Here is a 21,076-nt window from a genome sequence, read left to right as displayed (position 1 = left end):
GGGGCGGGCGTCTGGGCTGCTGTGGGGCCTGCGAGCCGCTGCGGAGCTGTGCTCTGCTCTGGCTGGGCGGGGCCGGCCGAGCGGAGTCCGCGCGTGCCCACGCTGAGCTGCCTGCTCCGGCGGCTCCGCTGCTCGTCCGCGGCAACGTTGCCCAGGAGTCTCCAGCATGAACGAACTGAGGCTTAGGGCGGTCCGCGAGCCGGACGCACCGCCCGAGGACAAGGTAGAGGCGATCTGCGGGTGGGCGCAGACAGGGCAGCGGCGCCTCCCAGAGGTCTGCGTGGGGCACGCGCGAAGGGGTCGTCTAGCTCTTTGACCCTTTGTGGCAGCCGACCGCGGCACCCGGCCTGGACAGCGCGAGGGTCCTTGTCTGCGGGACCCCCGCGGTGCGCCTGTCAGGGGTCAGCAAGTCGGGGTTCCTGGGGACGCGGCTCTGAGGTCCGATTGGGGGTGGTATCTCGGCGGCGCAGGAAGGACCGCGCGGGGATGCTCACCGCTGCCTGTCTCGCAGGGCTGGTTAGGGGTCACCCTCCAGTCCCCTACCTCCCGAGGCCTTCCTAGGTGTAAATGCGTCGAGACCCCGCAGAGCCTTCTCAGGCAGGGGACTCGACTCTTGCGCCCGACTTAGGGCCCTCCGCACCCCTCTAAATATTTGACGGGGTGGTTCTAGACAGGGCCTTGGGGTTTGTCTCGTAGATTTAAATCCCTTCTTGAAAGTGAAATCCGTTGGCTCTAAACAGAAAGGTCTCTTGACTCACGTAGTCAGCAGGTATTGGAAAGTATACTCCAAGTAGGTGGGTTTGTTGCCTGCTTTAAGTGTGGGCATTGATGGGGTAGAGAAGGAGGATTAAAAAAGAGGCCATCTTGGAGGGGATGCTGGTTAGGGGGGTCAGTGATAACGGGAGTAGACTCTTCGTTGAAGTGAAAGGCTTGTGTAGGGGGGTTGAGGAAGGTGAAGGGAGAGTGGTTGTGATACTGTGGATGTTGAATGGCAGCATGAGGGTTGGGACTTCATGGTGGTATTTTGAGCCTCGAGTTAGCAGTGTTTAGGAGGACTGTAGTTGGTAATTTGATCTGGAGTGTTGTGTAGAATGGACTGAGGGAACCTGTATCAGAATGAAAGAGATTGGTTAACTCAGTGGTTGCTAATGGGTGACCTGCAGATGTTTTCTTTGGTCCACGTGTTGTTTTAAAAACAAGATTTCACCTAACAGTCTGAATTTCTTGCTTATATTGTATAATTGGAAGATCTGCCATTATGCTCCCACCTGATTAACATTTGGCCGGAGCTGAGGAACAGCTGTTCCCATCAATCCTTGTTGCCCATACGTAGGCCAAGAGCACCCACCTATGTAGTTTACATGATTCGATAGCTGGAGGAAAGCGATACTAGAGAAACAACAGGAAGGAAGGAAGTCCGATTTGGTGAAGGGGTGTAACACAGCAGGGGGGATGTTTTAGGTGAAAGAATGTTTGGGGTTTTAAACAACTCTATTGTTGCTTTTGACAGTGGATCGTCCAAGGAGAACTCTTCATATTGATTTTTGTAATATATTTTGGAGAAAAGTTAGGGCTTATAATATATTTATAATTTAGGGCTTGTAATATATTTAGGGCTTCTGTGCAAGCCCTTAGGAGTTGCTTGTGAAGACAAGTTACTTAGCAGCCTCTAATCTTCCTATTAAATACACTGGTTGGGCCTGGAAGAGCTATGTCCCCACCCTGTTTGTTGGTGAGTATTCAGATGTTTGAAGGCTACGAAGCCCTGTTGCAAGGGTGGCAGGTCAGGCTTGTTAATGGGACTCCGTATGAGAAGAGGGAGAAAAAAGAAGGTATAAGAGCTAGTGTGCTGTGTTTTTAAAAAGCTAGCTGCTTGTAATAACTAGACATACTTACTGGTAAAAACAAAACCATACACACAGAAAACTCCCACTAGATTACAAAGTAAAACAAAGTTTTTATTCTATCCTCTCCATCCAAAACTTCTTGGACTCATCTTTCAAAGAAAAAGTTCTGGCCAGGGTCACCCCAGTAAATTCAATAAAGTAAAAAAAAACAAAAATAGATCCTTCCCCAAATCCTACAAAGATCTCTTAAGGGAGAAAAAAAGAAAAGAGAAGAAAAATGAAAAAGTGCCTGTTGATTCTTAAATACTTTCTCATCCCATGTTTTGGGAAGGGAGGACATGAGGAGCTGTCCAGCTAAAGGTGCCTTAATTTTTTACCACTGCACTTAAACCACTTACACAGTGACAGAATGCCCGGGGGTTGGGAGGTCCCCTAAGTGCTTGTTGCTTCCTGAAACACGGCAGCTACTGTATTCGGTTAAAAGCCTGATGTAGTCTATTAGCCCTGAACAAGCCCCTCACCTCATCACCTTATCTATGAATTATGCATGGGATGTTAAAATGAAGATACATTTTAAGAACTGTGAAATGTTTTATTTACCTTTGGTGAATGTATATTGTAGAGTTTTTAAAAAATATCAATTTGTTTTATAGGTTGAAAAACCTACTTTCATCATTTTGGCTTTGCCAATATTCTTGTTAGAACAAAAGAAAATTACGAATAACTAAAAAAGTATCTTTTTAGGGAAATAAATCGCAAAATGCAAACTTGCTTATTTCATGGAAGAATTCAGAAAACAATGTCAGGTCAATTTATAACAAGAACTGGAACAAATTCTTTAAAATGTTACAGTTGCTTAACTGATGTGGCACAATTGTCTTGTAAATAAGCAGACAATCATTAGTTTCAAAATAATCTGGAGAATGTGTTTATTATGAAAGTCAGAGGTATTTTGTTATATTTAGAATCATAGAATGGAATTTTCATAGCCAGTTGGTTGCTAATAAAGGAAATGTTTTCTTCTGGGAATGATGCTTATAATTTTAAAGTCCCAAAGCACAGTATTGTTGCCAAACTAAGAATCTTGGAATTTTAAGTTAGGGAATGATCCTCTTCCTTCCCAGCCATGTTTTACAATGTCATTTAGGAATGGAGATGAAGCACGGGCCAGAAGATTGACATCTTAAAATTTATGATGGGGTTGGCATTTCAGGAGACTTTTGATTTAGAGGTTAGAGTGAAGGTTTGGAGTTTTCTGCTATGCTTGGATGCTGGAGAGTTATTTAAATTAGAGCTTTACTCTTTTCAAGGCTCCCCTTCTAGATTGATGAAACCAGTATCAGGAAGGAGCAGTGACATCACTTAGAATGGGGAGTTTAAACTTTAACTAAAGATAGTGGGTTAAAGCAGGAGCTTAAGAGTCAGTTAGGTCCCTCTAGAGCCGGGGTTCTGCATCCTAAGAGCTGTATAACTTGGAGCAAATCACTACACTTGTATAAAAGCCTCAGTTTTTCCATCCCTGAAATGAGGTAATAAAACTGCATGTGCACCAGAGGATATTTGTGTGGATTAAATGAGTATGCATGTTACATAGGTAGGGCATGAATAGTTACATTGTAATAACATTAGTTGTTTCTGGTTGAAACATAGTTTTATAGAAAACAAACTTTATATTTGCCTTTTACTCTTGGAAGATGATTAAATCTTCAAGTTATAAATGTTTGGAGTAGTCTTTTCCTCTTCATCACCTTTTAAGGAAAAGTGTTATGGACAGAGCTTGGCCTTCTGTGACCTATCTTTTCAGTTCATTTTCTTGCTGAGTTTTTTTAGTGCTCAGAATGACAGTCAAGCTTAAACTGTAGAAGAAACATCGCTGTATTCAATCATCATCTTCCCTTCATAGCGTTAGCTGTGATATATTGTTAGGATAGTGGTGAATAATTAGAAATGGTTTTCTGATACACTTTTAAGAGTGAACTACTAAAATAATAAAATCTTATTTTAAGAGCTGTAACTACTTCAGATGTAGGGGAAATGATTTGTTTCAAACATATTTTTTTCATTGGCAAATACTTTGGTATTGAAAAATCAGTGAATCTTAACTATGGTTCCAGACTTAAACATAGGGAGAAATGGTGAAAGATTAATTTATCATATAACTCACCATTTTAAGTTTCATTGGGAGGGAGGCAGGGAGAAACATCTGCTTGTTGTTGTACTTCTTTGTGCATTCATCGGTTGATTCTTATGTGCCCTGACCAGGGATTGAACCGGAAACCTTGGTATGTTAAATCGGTTCCCTAACCAACTGAACTGCTTGGCTGGGGCTTAAGTTTCTTTTTTCTTCTCTTTTCTTTTCTTTTCTTCTCTTTTCTTTTCTTGATTTTATTTATTTATCTTTAGAGAGGAAGGGAAGGAGAGAAGGAGAGAAACCTAAGTTCATGGTTGCCTCTCATGAGTCCCCCGCTGGTAACTGGCCTGCAACCCAGGCATGCGCCCTGACTGGGAATCGAACTGCAATCGTGTGGTTCGCAGGCACACGCTCAATCCACTGAGCTACACCAGCCAGGGCCTTAAGTTTCTTAATTTATATTGCTCAATCAGTGTTGATTTTATTTTAGAAACTCAGTTATTCCCCAATTTATTAGTAGTTAAAATTAGTCCTTTTAGAAAGCTAATTTTGTTTAAAATGTTTTGTGTTTGCACAAATCTGTGATTTTTTTCTTAGAAAAATTTGTCTTTTAAAAATGTTAAATTACTCTCGTCAGACGTTAAAATTAGAAGGGATCCTAGAGGTCATTATTGTAGAAGTAGCCCATAGCACGGAGAATTCACTTATTCAGTGTCATACAGTTGCTTGTATGCAGAATGGTTAATAGTATGAAGCTTTTCTAATTCTTGTTTTTTTTCTCATTATGTTGCATAATGCTGCTTTCAGGGTACAGAATTAGTTTGCAGACTTTTAAAGCTTCTGTGTGGATTCATAGAAAAAAAAGCCCAAATAGTACTTGTTTTTCTTATGTGGCTACAAAAATTAAAGAACAGCAAAATAGGTCTTTCTAAATACATTCTTATATACTAAATGTGGAGATTCTGAGATACTTTTTTTTCTTTTTGTAGAAACAGTTGATTAGGTCCAGTTTTCTGGGTTACTGGATGCCTGGTGGTTACATATTTTGAAGCCCATTCCTGAGAGCAGCCACTTGGGTATTATGAGGAAAATTCCAGAATTTTATGCCAGTTTTGACCTCAAATAATCATTCTTTCTCCATTGATTTGAAGAAATCCTTCAACTTGAATGTATCTGGGAAATCTTCAAAATGAAACTTGTCACTCATTCCGTAGTGCAAACAACCATCCTTTAAACCATTTTAAAAAAGTGTGGGCATCAATATTTCTGATTTGCTCACTCTTCCATCTCTTCCAGGATTCATATAGGTGGAGTGTATTGAACTTGCTAGTGTCCCAGTGGGCGTGCAGAGTGGCTCTCCTCCATGTAGCTTCTTAACCTGTTCACGGGCTGTGACAGCCCTGGCCTTTCTGACTGGCGCGGGAGGCTGCTGGGGGTGAGAAAGCACAGCCTTTCCTGTATCATGCTGCCTCTGGTTTGGAAAGGAGACAGAGAGACCCTGATGCTTCATCATTAATTTTGCCAGGGTCTTGTTGGAGGAATACTGATTTGTTCCTGGTATTGGACAGAGTTCTTGCCTTCCAAGGCTTGCCACCTGACGGTTGCCAGGTTGGGGTGGTGGTACAATGCCAGCCACTGCAGACTGGTCTCGGTTAGGCAGCTCACCCTGCCAGCCCGATCTTTGTTCTCATGCTATTTGCTGCAACACTGGGGATGGCATAGGGCCCATTAAGTTGAGTGACCTTTTAGGGGAAGTTAAACTTTATTATGTTGTTTTGACTGGGCAATACGTAGTTAAGAATTTGATAGACACAAAGTGTGCACGGTGAGCAACTCCTTCCTTCCTACCTAGTTCTCCCCAGAGGCAGCCAGCCAGCCACTTGTTCCAGGATGTGGTGCTTATGAGCGGCTGCTGTCCTTGCAGAAGAACCTGACCTGTCCTTCCAAAATCAGATATTCTTTTGATTTGTTGACCTTTTTTTGCCGGATTTCTCTGTGAAGACTGCTGGTTTTGAAAGAGCCCCTGAGATGTGGGATTTACTGGTAACACTCTCTGTTTCTGGGTTTCTGATGCGAGGGTGTCTGTCATTGACCCTGGATCCCTCAGTGGGTGACTCTCAGAGCCTCGTTTCCACATCCATGTCTTTTAAATTAAAAAAAAAATATATAGACTACAGAGAGCGAGAGCAAGAGAGATCTGTTGCTCCACCTGTCTGACTGTGCATTCAGAGGTTGATTTTTATATGTGCCCTGACTGGTGATTGAACCCACAATCCTCGTGCATCCTGATGGTGCTCCAACCAGTTGAGCTGTCCAGCCAGGGCCCCACATCTGTGTCTGGCTAGTCCTGTGGTTTTGGTGGTTTGCAGGACATTCTTAGGTGCATGCCCTCAGTCAGTGTAAACTTACTTTGTTTCAAGTCTGACTTCTCTCATTCTAGATGTGGACCTTCCTCTTCCTGTCTCCTCTGCAAGTAGAATCCGATGTCTGAGTTGCTGCGTCTTGAAATCCATTAGTCCCTGTGTCTCTGCTCCCTGTCCCAGTCCAGGTCATAGGTTTTAACGAGGCGTTACCTGAATGCCTTATCTGTTGCTCTTGCAATATTTTCCATAATTCAGGAATTGATGCCTCCAGTGTTGTAAACCTTTCTAACTGAAATCCCTCCCTTTACAGTTTGTTTTAGCCCCTTCTAGTCCAGCTGTGCTTTGTATTTTCTAGCAGCTCTGAAACCACCCTATGAATTACAGAGGAAAAAAAAAAAGAATTATGGCCCCTTTTTCAGATCTCTTAAACTTGGTCCTTTATAGCCCCCTCTATTAACCAGCCCTCTCCTCTTGCTTTGGTGCCCCTGTGACATGGATCTTGGCTATTGCCATTTCCAACGCCCCAAATGTGCTCTTTCCTCGTCACCCCTCTCCTTTACCTCTACCTATTTAAATCTTATTTTCCCAAAATTCATTTTAGATTTTCCCTGTCTCAATACTGTATCAGGCTAGTATTTATTGTAGAAATCACAGAAACGTGTACGCATGAGTGTGAAATCCATTTCCAGTCCCATCATTCAGAGAAACAGCCATTGTTCAAATGAGGATCTCTCCCATGCATATTGCTGCAGGTGCCTTGTACCTCTCCCATGCATATTGCTGCAGGGTGCCTTGCACAACCTGTTTGCCTTTTCATACTGTCAGAAACATTTCCCCAGATTGTTAATGTTCTTTAAGTTCTTTGTAAACACTTTCAGATTTTTTTAAATTATAAAAGATATTCATTGTAGAAGCACCAAAAATAAATCACCTTAATCCTGCCACTCACAGATCACTCCTGTTAATGATTTGGTGTGTATGCTTTCTTTTTTTTTTTTTTTTTAAAGATTTTATTTATTTATTTATCTTTAGAGGGGAAGGAGAGAGGGAGAGAAACATCAATGTATGGTTGCCTTTTGTGCGTCCCCTGCTGGTAGTTAGCCTGCAAGGAACCAGCCTGCAACCCAGGCATGTGCCCTGACTGGGAATCGAACCGCGATCGTCTGGTTCGCAGGCCCGCGCTCAATCCACTGAGCTATGCCAGCCAGGTATGCTTTCTTTTTATATATACTGCACATTCCTGTACTCTAGGTACTACTGTTTCATGACTTAATTTTTTTTTAACTTAAGAATATGCCCTAAACATTGTTAAGGTCTTTCAAAATTCTAACCCAGCATCATTTTTAGTGGTTGTATGTCATTTCACTGCTTGGTTGTACCTTATTGAACCAGTCAGGTATTTAAGTTTTTTTTTTTTTTCTCATTGTAAGCAGGCTACAGAAAATATCCTTATAAAAAAAAAACCAACACAAAAAATGACTGAAAAACTTCCAGCACATGCATGGTATCCTTAGATAAGTTCTGTGTTTAGAATTGCGGACTCCAAAAGGGACGTACATTGTTTCCGTTTTTGATACAAATTATGCATTTCCTTTCCTTAGTAAATTTGTAGCCACCCTAGTCACCAGAGGCTCTGTTTTTGCATGTGTGTGGTTTCTCCTTCCTCACAAAGGAATACTGAGTATTGACTTGTTTCTTGATTTTAGGCATTGTGGCCTAGTGGTTACCAGCACAGACTTGGAGTTGGACTGCTTGGTTTATGACCTGGCTCCACTGTTAAATTGCCTCAGTTTTCTCATTTGAACAATTGGACTTAGAATGGGGTTGTTCCGAGGCATTATCATGCCTTTCCTATGGAAACTTTACTTAGAACAGCAATTTTCAGCCGCAAGAATTGTTAAAACATGCAGTACCTGACTATTTAGTCAGAGGCACTATAACCTCTTTTCTCTTAGATTGTCAAATAAAAAAAAATGACAACAGCCAACATAGCAATAGCTGTCCAGTGTGCATGAATCAAAATTATAACTATTTTTTGGTCAGATCAGCAAAAAGGTATATCTTTTTTTGGTGTTCCACAGAATTTTAGTAATTTGTTTATGCATGATGAGATAAAGAAGTTTGAACATTGCTGCCTTAGAATAACTAAGTAGTTTATTAGGAGAAGTTTCTCTCTTTAAAAATTTTAAGATCACACTTTATTTAGATAACTTACAGAAGAGCGTAGGACTGATGTTTCCAGTAGTATAGTGGAATGACTACCCTAATTAACTCTCCCACTAAAACTAACTAAACAGTGTTTGCTAAAATAAAACTAAAATACCTTTTTCAATATGTTGATAAGTCAGCAAAAAAAAAAAAAAGAACTTATAAAAGTCAAAAGCTATATGAGCCCTGACTGGTGGTGCAGTTAGTTCAGTGGATTGAGCGCAGGCCTGCAAACCAAAGGGTAACTGGTTGGATTCCCAGTCAGTGCACTCGCCTGGGTTTTGGGCCAGGTCCTGGGCAGGCGGGGTGGGGGTGGGGGAGGGCGGCGCAGGAGGGGCAACCACATGTTGATGTTTTATTCCCTCTCTTTCTCCCTCCCTTCCTCTCTTTCTAAAAATAAATAAATCAAGTCTTTTTTAAAAAAAGCTATATGAAAGCAGACTCACAGAGATAAGCATTTAAGCCAGCTTCCATGTAGAGGACATCGGCTAAACCAAGTAAACTAAAGCTTTGGTAGAAGTTTCTCTTTATAGGAGAAATGGAAAAGGAGTGATAGAATATAAATATTTTCAATTTCCATTGAATTAATAGAACGAGGTAGTAACTGTTAGTGATGCTTCCATCACAGAGACAAGTAGATATAGTGTATCTCTTGAGGAGCAATACTACTGATGGATGAATCTTGTCCAAAAATCACATATGAGCCCAGTCAAGACTCTAGTTGTAAGTACTAGTTCACAGAAAATGGAAGGAACATAAGAATACATTGAAAAGCACCACCTGGACAAATGATGTGGTTGCTTTAGAAAATAAATGGCAAGGAGCCTCCCTTCTGCCCAACTTGAAAAAGAAAAAGAAGGAAGAGAGGGGAATGATCGACATGGAGAATGAAATCTTCAGATTAAAAGACTTAAGGCAGCCCAGCTGGCTGGTATGGCTCAGTGGATTGGGTGCGGGCCAGCAAACCAGAGCTTTGCTTGTTCGATTCCCAGTCTGGGGGACATGCCTAGGTTGCAGGCCTGGTCCCTGGTAAAGGACGTGTGAGAGGCAACTGCACATTGATGTTTCTCTCCTTCTCTTTCTTCCTCCCTTCCCCTCTCTAAAAATAAATAAATAAAATCTTTAAAAACATATAAGATGTAAAAAAATAAAAATAAAAAACATATAAGACATAAGGCTTATAAATGATTCCCAACCTCATCTGGATCTATTCAGTCAAACTGCTATAAAGAGAAAAAATTTAAATATCGGGTAAATTTAAGTACTTAATATAAAGGATTTGTTATTTTTTAGGTGTAATAATGGTATAGTGATACTTAAAAGTCCCTATTTTAGGAAAGCACTGACTGTAAAGGAAATAATTGATAAATTGAGCTACATTAAAGTTAAGAACTTTGCTTCTTGAACTATTAAGAGAACTATTAAGAGAGTGAAAAGGAAGGCCACAGACAATGAGATGATATTTATAAAAAATATGTCTGACAACAGGACTCACGTCCAGCATCTATAAAGAATTCCTACAAAATAAATATATAAACAGACAACTTAATAGACTAGTGGGTACTTGAAAATGGTCAGTATTTATTGTAGAAATCACAGAAACGTGTACCCATGAGTGTGAAATCCATTTCCAGTCCCATCATTCAGAGGAACAGCCATTGTTCAAATGAGGATCTCTCCCATGCATATTGCTGCAGGTGCCTTGTACAACCTCTCCCATTTTCATATATTTATATGAAAATGTTCCCAACAACCCTTAGTCAGGGAAATGCGAGTTAAAACCCATGATAAGATACCACTACGTCCCTGCCTGAATGGCTAAAATTAAAAAGACTGAAAATATTAAGGATTGGCAAGTATGTGGAGCAAAGGGAACTTTCGTATACTGTTTGTATAAGTTGATACAAACATTTTAGAAAACTGTTGGGCAATATTTACTAAAGCTAAATGGACACAAACCTTGTGATCTAAAAGTTCCATTCCTAGGTCATTACCCAGGATAAATCTGTACATGTGTTCAGACAGCTACTAGAATGTTGAAAGCTGTGTTCTTTGTAGTAGCTCCAAAGTGCAAACAACCTGACTTGTAAGCAATTCTCCTGTGAACATGGGTGTACAAGTATCTGTTGGAGTTCCTGCTTTCAGTTATTTTGGGTTTGCATCTGGGAGTGGAATTGTTGGGTTGTGTGGTAACTCTATGTTGAATTTTTTGAGAAACTTCCACACTTGCGTAGTTTTGTATGTTAGAAATTTCCTGAGTTTTAGTTTCTACTAATGGCAAATATCAATAGATAGAACTTACATAAATAACTATGGAGGTCCTAAGTCATATTGAGGTCCAGTAATAAGAGGTCCTGAGATCAGAACATTCAAGAACTATTGCTTTAAAGAATGCATTACTCACCAGGGAAGAGCAGGGTCAAAGAAATCAGTGACAATGGGTGTGGACTAGGTGGGTGTAGAGTAGGGTGACGCTCTTTTGCTCTTTAGTGTCCCAGTTTGGAGGGTACATTATGTGGTCACCCTGACGACGGGGTCCACATTAGGAACACTGGTGTCAAGTTTCATCTAACAGCCAGTGGTAGATGGTCGGACTCACTGAGTCACCTTTCTTTTGGTGGGGGTAGAGAGCCTCCTGAACTGGTGAGCTTTCATAGCTTGTTGTCCAGAGTCTCCTCCTTGGGTCTGGTGACCATGCACTAAAAGGTTGCGTAACTGTCATTCGTCTCCCCGCCAAGTACGGTTGTGGAAGAGGGACAGACAGCATGAGGGGCTGGGGCAGGATACCTCAAATACACTTTCCAGTGTAGACAAGGAAGAATGGGGGAGACACACAGCGGGGTCTTGGCTCACCTCTCTCCTGACTGCTGTCGACTGTGAACAAAAAGTCTGCTAGGTATTCATCAGCAGAAGGATTTGTTCAGGTGAATTATTAAAGGACTGTGGTCTGGTACCTGCAGCTGTGCTGAGCCCTGTGCCAGGTGGTCCACACAGACCAAGAAGGAAGTTCATTAAGGTGGGGGAGAGGAAGTTAAAGGGAGGGGTGGTTATAACAACCATAGAACTTTTCCTATTGGGCTTTCTTGATGACACATGGTATGGGAGCTCCTCTTACAGGTCCTCCTGATTCCTGTCTTGGTTAAGGTCTGTGTCATAAATTTTGACACTGGGAATTTGACAGGCCTCTGTATGCTTAAATGGGGCCTCTTGTCTGACAGACTTCATTTTAGGTTGAGTTGGTGGAGGGCAGAACCTCCTAAACCTCACCCACCATCCCGTATGTCAGATCCCAGCACGGAGCTTCTCCAGGGCACCAGAGAGGGGAGGGCTCCCAGTTCCCCTGGAGCCTTCCTCAAGTATATCCTCTTGGCGGCATTTTCTGTTTTATTTCATTCATCTCACCCCTTCAGTCCTTTGTCATCCAGAAATTTGTTGAAATCTCATGTGCACGGATACCCCCTGTCTCCTACTGTTTCTGTCTAGGGCCATGGTTTTAATCCGTACTGTAGGATTGAACGAATGTAGGACATTCGTTTCAGTAGGATATTGAGATCAAAAGGCACAGGCTCTGTCTGCCCTCTTCAACAGGAAGTTTTGAGAGACTGGGCTGATCTTACAACATTAGAAGCAGGGGTTGCTACACTTCGGGTGTTTTGTGTGTGCAGGGGGGTAGATAAAAATGGTTCCTCTTGGCTGATGACACATGTGAATTCTGGGCTTCTGCTGTTGACATTCAGAAGAACGAGAGTTGAGACTGACCCTGGAAGGTTACTGTGTTTGATTTGAGTTGGCCGGTGGTGGAGAGGAGACAGGCAAGGAGAACAGTGAAAGTCAGGGAGGGTGGTGTCCTACCATACCAAAGCCTGGAAGCCTAGGTTTCTGAAAAAGAAAGACAAGGCCAGTGTCAAGTAAAGAGAGATGTCAAGTAGAATGCGTACATATGGTTTTGTCCTCCCCACATTATTTCCCACAATGGCCCCAAAATCATTTCATGGAAGGTGATGGGACCTAACTTTTATTTTCTTGAACAGTAAACCTGTATACGTACATTTGCCATTTTACGGATTTTGCTAAGTTTTACTTATATTTTTTAGCCTCTATTACCTTACAAAATAACTAGTACTGTGTATTTTATAACCTATTGAAACATTACAGCAAAACCTCAAGTATCAAAATGTAGCCACTTCCCTGTTTAACTGGAAGTGACTGAAAACCAAAAATGACAGTGATTTGAACAAAGGTATATCTCCCTCATGTAAAGGCAGTCTGGAGGTCGGCAGTCCAACAGCTTCGCAGTGTCAAGGACTTAGGTCTCTTCTATCTTACTCTTCTAGCATCCTGAGTGTGTGACTTCTCTCTCTAGTACAGGATGGCTGCTGGAATTCCAACCATCACATTCAGGGAGCAGGGAGAAAGAGAAGAAAAAAAAGAGGCCTGCTCCTTTCCTCTAAGGACAATTTCTAGAAGATGCAGCCACTATTTCTTCTTACATCCCATTGGCCAGACGCTGTCACATGTCCTCTCCTGGCTGCAAGGGAAGCTAGGAAATGTTCCTTCTTAGTGGCCATGTGCTTGGCAAAGCACTGGGGCTCCTGTTACAATGGAGGAAAAGGAGCGTGGATGTTGGGACAACCAGCTACCCCTAAGCACTTCCATAGGCCTGAAGGTGCCTGTTAAAAATTGGCAGGAGATCTACAAAGCAATGCAGAAGAAAAGCTGGAGGAAGACGAGGGTGGGGAGTAGAGAAGGCCAGTTATGGGCGTTGAGGTCTCCTCCGGCGCTGGCAGGTAGCTGACTCACTGACAGTGAGGCCAAAAGTAGAAGGGGATGGTTTTGCATGTCTGAGTGGGGGAAGGAAGGGGCTTGCCGTTGAGCACCCGCAGCTGCCTGCTCCGTAGTTGGAGAACCCGCAAGACACAGCTTGAGAATCTTTAGGTGTGAGGCTCTTGTGACAAGCGGAAATGGTGTGTAGGGAATTCCCTGCACCCCATCCCATAGCTCACAAGTACGTGTAGCACCACTTTTATAGGAGAAACCAGGCCCTCAGAACCAGGTCTCTTATCATCAGGTTTACATCTTTTGATCTCTGTAGGACAAAGCAGTAATTGTTGTCTAAAATTATGATCTCAAGTTCTCACAAAATCGCGTGGAGATGGCCAGAAGTGGCTGCTTTATTTAGCAGGATGGCTTTGGATGGAAGTCATCATTGCACGTGCATCTTCTTCCCACCATTGCAACAGAAACGCCTGTCACCCGCTGTTGGAGCAGTGACTTGCTGGAGATGGCACGGCTATTGGTAGAGTTGGCACTGAAACCCAGGTGTCCTCCTGCCTGAAGGGTGCAAGGAGGTTAGGCTCTTAGTGCAATGTGGCAGTTCTCTTTGGAGAAACAAATCCGTTACCAATAAATGCAGTCTTCAAATTAAGAGGTCCTTGGTGGAAAAAAATCACTGAAAGATAAGTGAGAAATAGTCCCATTATGTTGCAGGGAGACGGGCTGGCCAGCCAAAGTTCTGATTGCCTTCGGCCAGTTTTTTCCATGGGCTTAACTCTGATGGCGTAAATCATAAATCTTCTGTATTCCCCTTCATGGTAGGTTTAGAGTGTGCCCTCTTGAGTGTGAGAGTGCTCGTGGATGTCTGGGGCCCCCCTCCATTGCTGATCTTTGGCCACTTTTCATAGAATCTCCTGCTTAAATCCAGTCTGTGCTGTGTTTGGGCCCTCCTATAATTTGGGGGGAGCAGGGTCCACATAAGCTTTGTTTTTTCACAAGGGTGTCCGCCAAACACCCAGTGTTCTCTTGAACAGCTGGCATTTCTGTCTCCTCTCTGTTCCACGGAGTTCTCTGTACAGAGATTTTTCAATTTGCACATAGTGAGCCATTGAAAAGGTGCCACTGGGGAATAGCTATTTTGAGAGCTTTTGACAAAGAGCTGTTTCTTCCAGTGATGTCGTTCTCCTAGGGTTTTTTCTCTAGACGGGTCCCATCTCCTTGTTGCAGAGGGCTCCACCGGAGTTCCCGTGGCTGTGGTGGATTATCGTAGTTCCTAGATTTTAGGAAGGATTATCTCAATTATTGGATGCAGTGTTTTATCACACGACTCTTAACATGTTCCATTGGTCATAAAATATCCAAAACGCTAAAATGAGCCCCCATTTGAAGTTGAGGAAACAAACACTTTTAGTGTCAAGGTTGGTCAAAAAGGGGCTGGGAAACTAGGACGGCGTGAGATTTATCAGGGCCCTTTCAAGAAATGGGGCACAGAATTTCCAGCCTCCATTGACCACTGATCCCTTAACTTCGTTGAGTTCAGTGTAGACATACTTGGGAGTTACTGTAGATTGTTCCGGACCACCGCAATAAAGCGCGTATTGCAGTAAAGCGAGTCTGATCTTTTTGCTGGTGGAAAGTCTTGCCTTCGGTTTGTGAAAAATGCCACATTTGTGAAGCGCAATTAAGTGGAATGCGGTCGCACAAGGTATGCCAGTATAAATGACGTGGTGGTGGATGATGACCACCACCATGGTGGTGGTTCTGGTTGCTTTGAAGAATGTCATGTTGCCCTTTGTATTCATCTATGTGACTCCATCTCCGCCTCACTTGTTACTTAACACTGCCTGGGCAGGGGTGGATGAAGGGGCTTGTTAGGGGTGGACATTTGAACTGGAGGAGCAGAAATGTGCCTGGAAGGCTAGAGAGAGAATGAGTCAGGGATCTCCGGGTGTGTGGGAAGGCCTTAAGGGCCATGCCAGAAAATTTAGGGCACAGGTGGCAAACACAAGGCCCTCAGGCTGAAAGTGGCCCTCCACCTTATTTTGTGCCTCCGGCACCTCGTTTCTACCCTGCAGCAGCGCTGAGCTCTCGCTTAACTGTTAAGGAGTAGTTACATTTATACAGTCCTGAAATGACAATGAGTCCTTCAGAGGCAACTCTGAGGCTGATGTGACCCCCAGTAAAAATGAGTTTGATGCCCCTGATTTATGGGGAAGCCAGTAAAGGTGCCTGTTTTGTTTTATTTTTTATATATTTTGGGAGACAGTAGAAGTTATGCTCAGAGACTGAGTTGTCTTTGCCAGCAATTTATTTAGCACAGGTTTGCTGTGGGGATTGTAATTTTACAAGGCAGTAGTATATAGGACAATAACTTTTACTAAGTAAAATAAAGATACTTCAAACGAATGAAAGATTAATCACGCTATTATTGTTCCAGGTAAGGAGAGGTGAGGGAATTAAAGCCCAAATTTAATATAAGGTGTATCTTTTTATATGAGTTAAAATATGTAGGAGAGTCGGGGTCCAGTCCAGAGCACTTTTGGTTTGGAACACGTTGCTAGGGAACGAAAATAGATGCTAGCGGCCGGCCAGCTGCGGGGTTTATCACCACTGCTTCCTGCAGTGCCTCTCTGAGAAAGCAGGGTATACATACCCCAGGGCTCTTCAGAGAGTCCTTAGGTTAGGAAGAATCACCTTGCCCAAACCCAAACTCTCAAACGATGCTCACAAACTCTCAGTATTTTTAAAATATCCCCCGCCATAGTTGCTTCTCCATATAGTCTTAGAGATAAGCCCCCAGAGGCGCAGCTGTTTATCGGTGACAGCAGCTGTTGAATGATGGCATCCCTGCATTCTTACGTCAAAGCACCTTCTAAAACCAACTATTCTTTTTGTCTTTGTCATTGTTACATCCAGGTGGATTGAAACAACTTCACTTAAATCGTAACCAAATGGATCTGAAAATCACGTTGAACCTATAAACAGCAGTGTCGGCACAGAGGAGGACAGGGCTTAGATATATTCATTTTGTACTTTTTTATTTTTTAAGATTTTATTTTTAGAGAGAGGAACAGGGAAGGAGAAAGAGAGGGAGAGAAATAATCAACGTGCGGCTGCCTCTTGCATGCTCCCGACTGAGGACCTGGCCCTCAACCCAGGCCTATGCTCTGACTGGAAACTGAACCAGAGACACTTTGGTTCCCAGCCCACTCTCAGTCCACTGAACTACACCAGCCAGGGCTCACTTTGTATTTTTTTTAAATTATGGAAGCAATACCTGTTTTGTGAAGAATGTAGAGGAGACATGAAAGTATCCCTCAGCTAACTCACTACCAGAATATAATTGCTGTTATAATGTTAATATAATTAACATTATATAATTGCTGTTTATAATGTTAATATAAATATATTAACATTTTCATCATGTCCCACGATTCTTATACCTAAGGTTTTAAAATGGCTGCTTGGGCCCTGGCTAGTGTAGCTCAGTGGATTGAGCGTGGGCCTGCGAACCAGAGTATCGCAGTTCGATTCCCAGTCAGGGCAGATACCTGGGTTGCAGGCCAGTTCCCAGCAGGGGATGCATGAGAGGCAACCATACATTGATATTTCTCTCTTTCTCTCCTTCCCCTCCCCTCTAAAAATAAATAAATAAAATCTTAAAAAAAATAAAATGGCTGCATGGCTGCTTGGGCTGCTTGGGCCCTGGCTGGTGTGGCTCAGTGGATTAAGCACGGGCTAGGAACCAAAGTGTCGCAGGGGGTCGTGGGGTCGATTCCTGGTCGAGGCATGTGTCTGGGTTGCGGGCCTGGTCCCCGGTGGGGGACACATCAGAGGCAACCACACATTGATGTTTCTCTCCCATTCTTTCTCCTTCCCTTCTCCTCTCTCTAAAAATAAATAAATATTTAAAAAAAATAAAATAGCTGCTTGGTGTTCCTCCCGTCTGTGTTAAATCGATCAGGGCAGAATCTTTTATTGTTGGACATATAGGCTGTTTCTTTGTGTAGATAATGCTGTAATGAACATCCTCCTATAAATTATTTGTTTCTCAAGGTATTAGGGTATTTTCTAGACACAGAGTGACTAGATCAAAGAGATGTGAATCATTTAAAGGCTCTTCATACAGATTTCCAAATGACCTTTCGGATAAGGTGGTGTTTATCTTCTGTGTGTACTATATGAATGTACTGCTTTTCTCTAACCTTGGTCCACAGTGAATATTCTTTTCATCTATTCATTCAATTTGATGTGAGAAAAGTGGTTTCTCATGGCCATTGTATTTTTTATATCATTGAATGTTGTGAAATTAAAATATAGGTTATTTGCATCTGGCAAATTCTCTTTCTCTTTTGCTAACATTTCTGTTGGCATGTTCACATCTTTCTTATTGATTATTAATGGTTAATGAAGTTGGGAGATCTAAACTTTGGTATTCTTAAAGGATTTAAACAAATTTTTATCCACCCCGGCTGGTGTGGCTTGGTAGATTGAGTGTGGCCTGTGAACCAAAGGGTCACTGGTTCAACTCCCAGTTGGGGCACATGCCTGGGTTGCAGGTCAGGCCCCCAGTAGGAGTTGTGCAAGAAGCAAGCACACTTCGATGTTTCTCTCCCTTTCTGCCTTCCTTCCCCTCTCTCTAAAAAGAAGTAAAATCTTTAAAAAAATAATTGGCCATTTTTCACAGATATGCTGCTGTGATAGCCCAGAGGATAGCCTTGGGGCAGGGCTGTGATGTAATTATGACACCCGACCAGGCAGTGACCAGCTGGCTACCTGTATACATTTCTAGATGAGGGCTTGCTGGATAGGTCAGAAGTATTGTCTCCTATTTACAGGTATGAGCAACAGGGCCTGAAATTCAAGTTAGAATTGGAACCTAGGTGAGCCGAATCTGATGCCCATGCTTTTTGCCTGAGCTATTTCATTTCCCTGGCTTCCTGGTCTCCCAGTGATAGTTCTTCGTTGGTTTGGCCAAAGAGCCCCCTAACCCAGGAGGCCCTGTTAGCCTCGCGGGGTCAGCCAGCAGGGCCATGGTGGCGGATGGGGCAGCCCTTATCTCATTCAGCATCCGTTTGGGGGAGAGGAGGTGTTGACAGTGGCCAGGGAGTTCCTTCAGGCCTGCAGGCTGGAGGCAGGAGCATCAAAGGGCAGGCCCTGCAGGCTGCGGCAGTGTGAGGTCTGTGTTGCACGGAGCCCTTCTGTACCCTGAGGTTCAGTGTAGCCCCAGCACCTGTGGGGGACNACAAAGAGCCCCCTAACCCAGGAGGCCCTGTGAGCCTCGCGGGGTCAGCCAGCGAGCCATGGTGGCGGATGGGGCAGCCCTTATCTCATTCAGCATCCGTTTGGGGGAGAGGAGGTGTTGACAGTGGCCAGGGAGTTCCTTCAGGCCTGCAGGCTGGAGGCAGGAGCATCAAAGGGCAGGCCCTGCAGGCTGCGGCAGTGTGAGGTCTGTGTTGCACGGAGCCCTTCTGTACCCTGAGGTTCAGTGTAGCCCCAGCACCTGTGGGGGACCCTCTGTCTTCCTGCCTGCCATTTCTTCATCTCCTTCCTTTCTCCAGGCTTCTGTGGCAGTCGGCTGTCCAAATCCTTGACAAGTGCTGTCTCTTGCTCTCTCCTCAGCATGTGCATTCTCTGGAGTTGGGCTCCTTGTCCAGGATTTCAGTAGCTTCCACGCAGTTCAGTAAAGGCACGTTGATCTGTCATGGGGGTTCCTGGCAGGGCGGCAAACCTGACTGTCCCCGGGGAAACAAAGGTGGCAGAGCTAGAGGGCACAGCTGTCCTGCTGAGGTGGTCATAAACTCCTGGTCACTGTCCTCTTGGCTGTTCCTGGCACGTCAGGTTGTCAGAAGGTTGAGTGGTACTAAGGCAGCTGTGAAGATTAGCAACCGGCTGGGCGCTGAGAAACAGGCCTCTGGTTGCAGGAGGAATTTGTTGAGCTTAGCACCTGGACTTGAGCCAAAAGAAAATTATCGGCATGTCAGTATTTATTTTTAGTATTGAAATACCATGCTCCATTAACATGGTGTGCTTAGTATCAATCCCAGTATTTTGTTAGAAAGTGTTTATGTTAAAAAGATGATATGAAATTAAAAAGACCGTAATTAAAACTGAGTCGTTGAGAGGCAAAAAATTTGGACACACTACAGAATGTCATATAAAAACTTAATTCATATGCCCTGGCCGGGTGGCTCCGCTGGGTGGAGCGTCGTCCTGTCCAGGCCCTGGTGGGAGTGTGTGTGCGAGGCACTGTCTCTCTCTCTCCCCACCCTCTCTCCACCTTCTCCCTCCCTCCTGTCTCTTCCCCTTCCTTCCCCTCTACAGTCAATAACCATATCCTGGGGTGAGGGTTAAGAAAAAACTTAAGTTCATAAAAATTTAAATACTAAACATAATAATGACTATTCCTATGTAGGTTAGTAGATAAAATAACTAAAATGAAAAGTTTTACTCAAAATTAAAACACTAAAATGTATTAACTATAGTTACTAAATTCAAAATTGAACTTACTAAACCTTAAAATGCAATGAGTGTTCTTTTAAAATATACATCAATGGTGACTTGATTTAAGCATATTTCTGTTTAACTTCCTTCTTTCTGTACTGAAACCAAACTATGAGACCATTGAACTGCAGCTCTTTCCTCTTAATCTTTCATCTCCAATCCCACGTATTGTTTGATAATGAGGAACTTTTTTTTTTTTGGACAGATTGTAGCCATTTAATTGCTAATGTGCTGTGGCTTTTGCCTCAGACAGCACTTCCGTTTGCCTTTAGTTTCTTCACTAGTGTGGGAATTAGTCTCATTACTAGTTTCTTCAGGCAGACATTTTGGTTTATTCCTTGGTTTATTTTCTTTTCCTGGGGGTTGTGAAGAGAGAGAAAAACCCTTCTAAACGAGGAAACCTAGGTATGGGTAATTCTCAGATAAAAATAGTGTAATGGAGAGGCATGTCATTTTGAATGCTCTTGTACCACACAGGTACTGTTTTACGTTTTAGTTTTTCATCTGTGAAAGATTAACAATGCCATGTCCCCTCCTCGTTCCTGCCCCCACCCCCACAATAGCCAACATTTGTTTGGTGGCTTAGTTTACAACATATTTCTCTGCACTGTTTCGGGCCTTTCAGGCTCTTTTGGGCCTTGGTCCATGGGAATAAATACATTTTACATTGTGTCTCAATACACGGTTGTGTATATAAATCACTTTGAAGCAGAAGTTTCATGAAGCAGCAATTTTACTGTCTGTGATACATTCAAAAGTTTTTGGCTCTGTTTGATTCTTATTCTCCTTCTTATGTAAACTTCTGTTGAAGTGTAACATACATACGGAAATGTGTCCATATCATAACCGTATAGTGGGGTGACTGTTCATAACATAAGCGCATCTCTGCAGCCTGTCCCCACCCCATCAGACAAAACATTACCAGTCCTGGAAGGCTCCCCAGTGATGTCTTCTAATTAGTTCCTTTCTCAGGAGTAGCCGCCACTAGCCTGACTTCTGGCATCGTATTTTATTCTATTTCTTACCAGTTGTGATTTACCGAATTGATTTCAAGAACCAGCAGGTCTCAACCCACATCTTGAAAAACACAGACTTATTTTATCTCTCCAATACCCTTGAGATGGGATCTGTGTCTGTTTTACAGATGAAAGCCCAGGGCCCAGACGTGACGTGTTTTCTTCCAAGCTCACACAGCTAGTACTCGTTCCCCCTCTCCTTGAGCCTGAAGTGCTCCTCTCCCTGCGATAGAG

The 21,076-nt window shown here is 43.2% G+C and overlaps 1 protein-coding gene across 1 annotated transcript in view; it reads left to right on the top strand.

The window, feature by feature from the left end:
- Positions 1-21,076, top strand: part of CDS2 (CDP-diacylglycerol synthase 2) — a 51,970-nt gene continuing 30,894 nt past the window's right edge. Inside the window, exon 1 of the mRNA XM_037051694.1 lies at positions 1-223. Within this exon, the coding sequence (XP_036907589.1) occupies positions 167-223 (57 nt within the window). The 5' untranslated portion in view covers positions 1-166. The remainder of the gene's footprint in view (positions 224-21,076) is intronic.

This window comes from Sturnira hondurensis, unplaced genomic scaffold (assembly GCF_014824575.4).
Source record: "Sturnira hondurensis isolate 20B ecotype Veracruz unplaced genomic scaffold, ASM1482457v3 Scaffold0007401, whole genome shotgun sequence".
NCBI classification, from domain to species: Eukaryota; Metazoa; Chordata; class Mammalia; order Chiroptera; family Phyllostomidae; genus Sturnira; species Sturnira hondurensis.
This window is presented reverse-complemented; position numbering and strand designations above follow the sequence as displayed.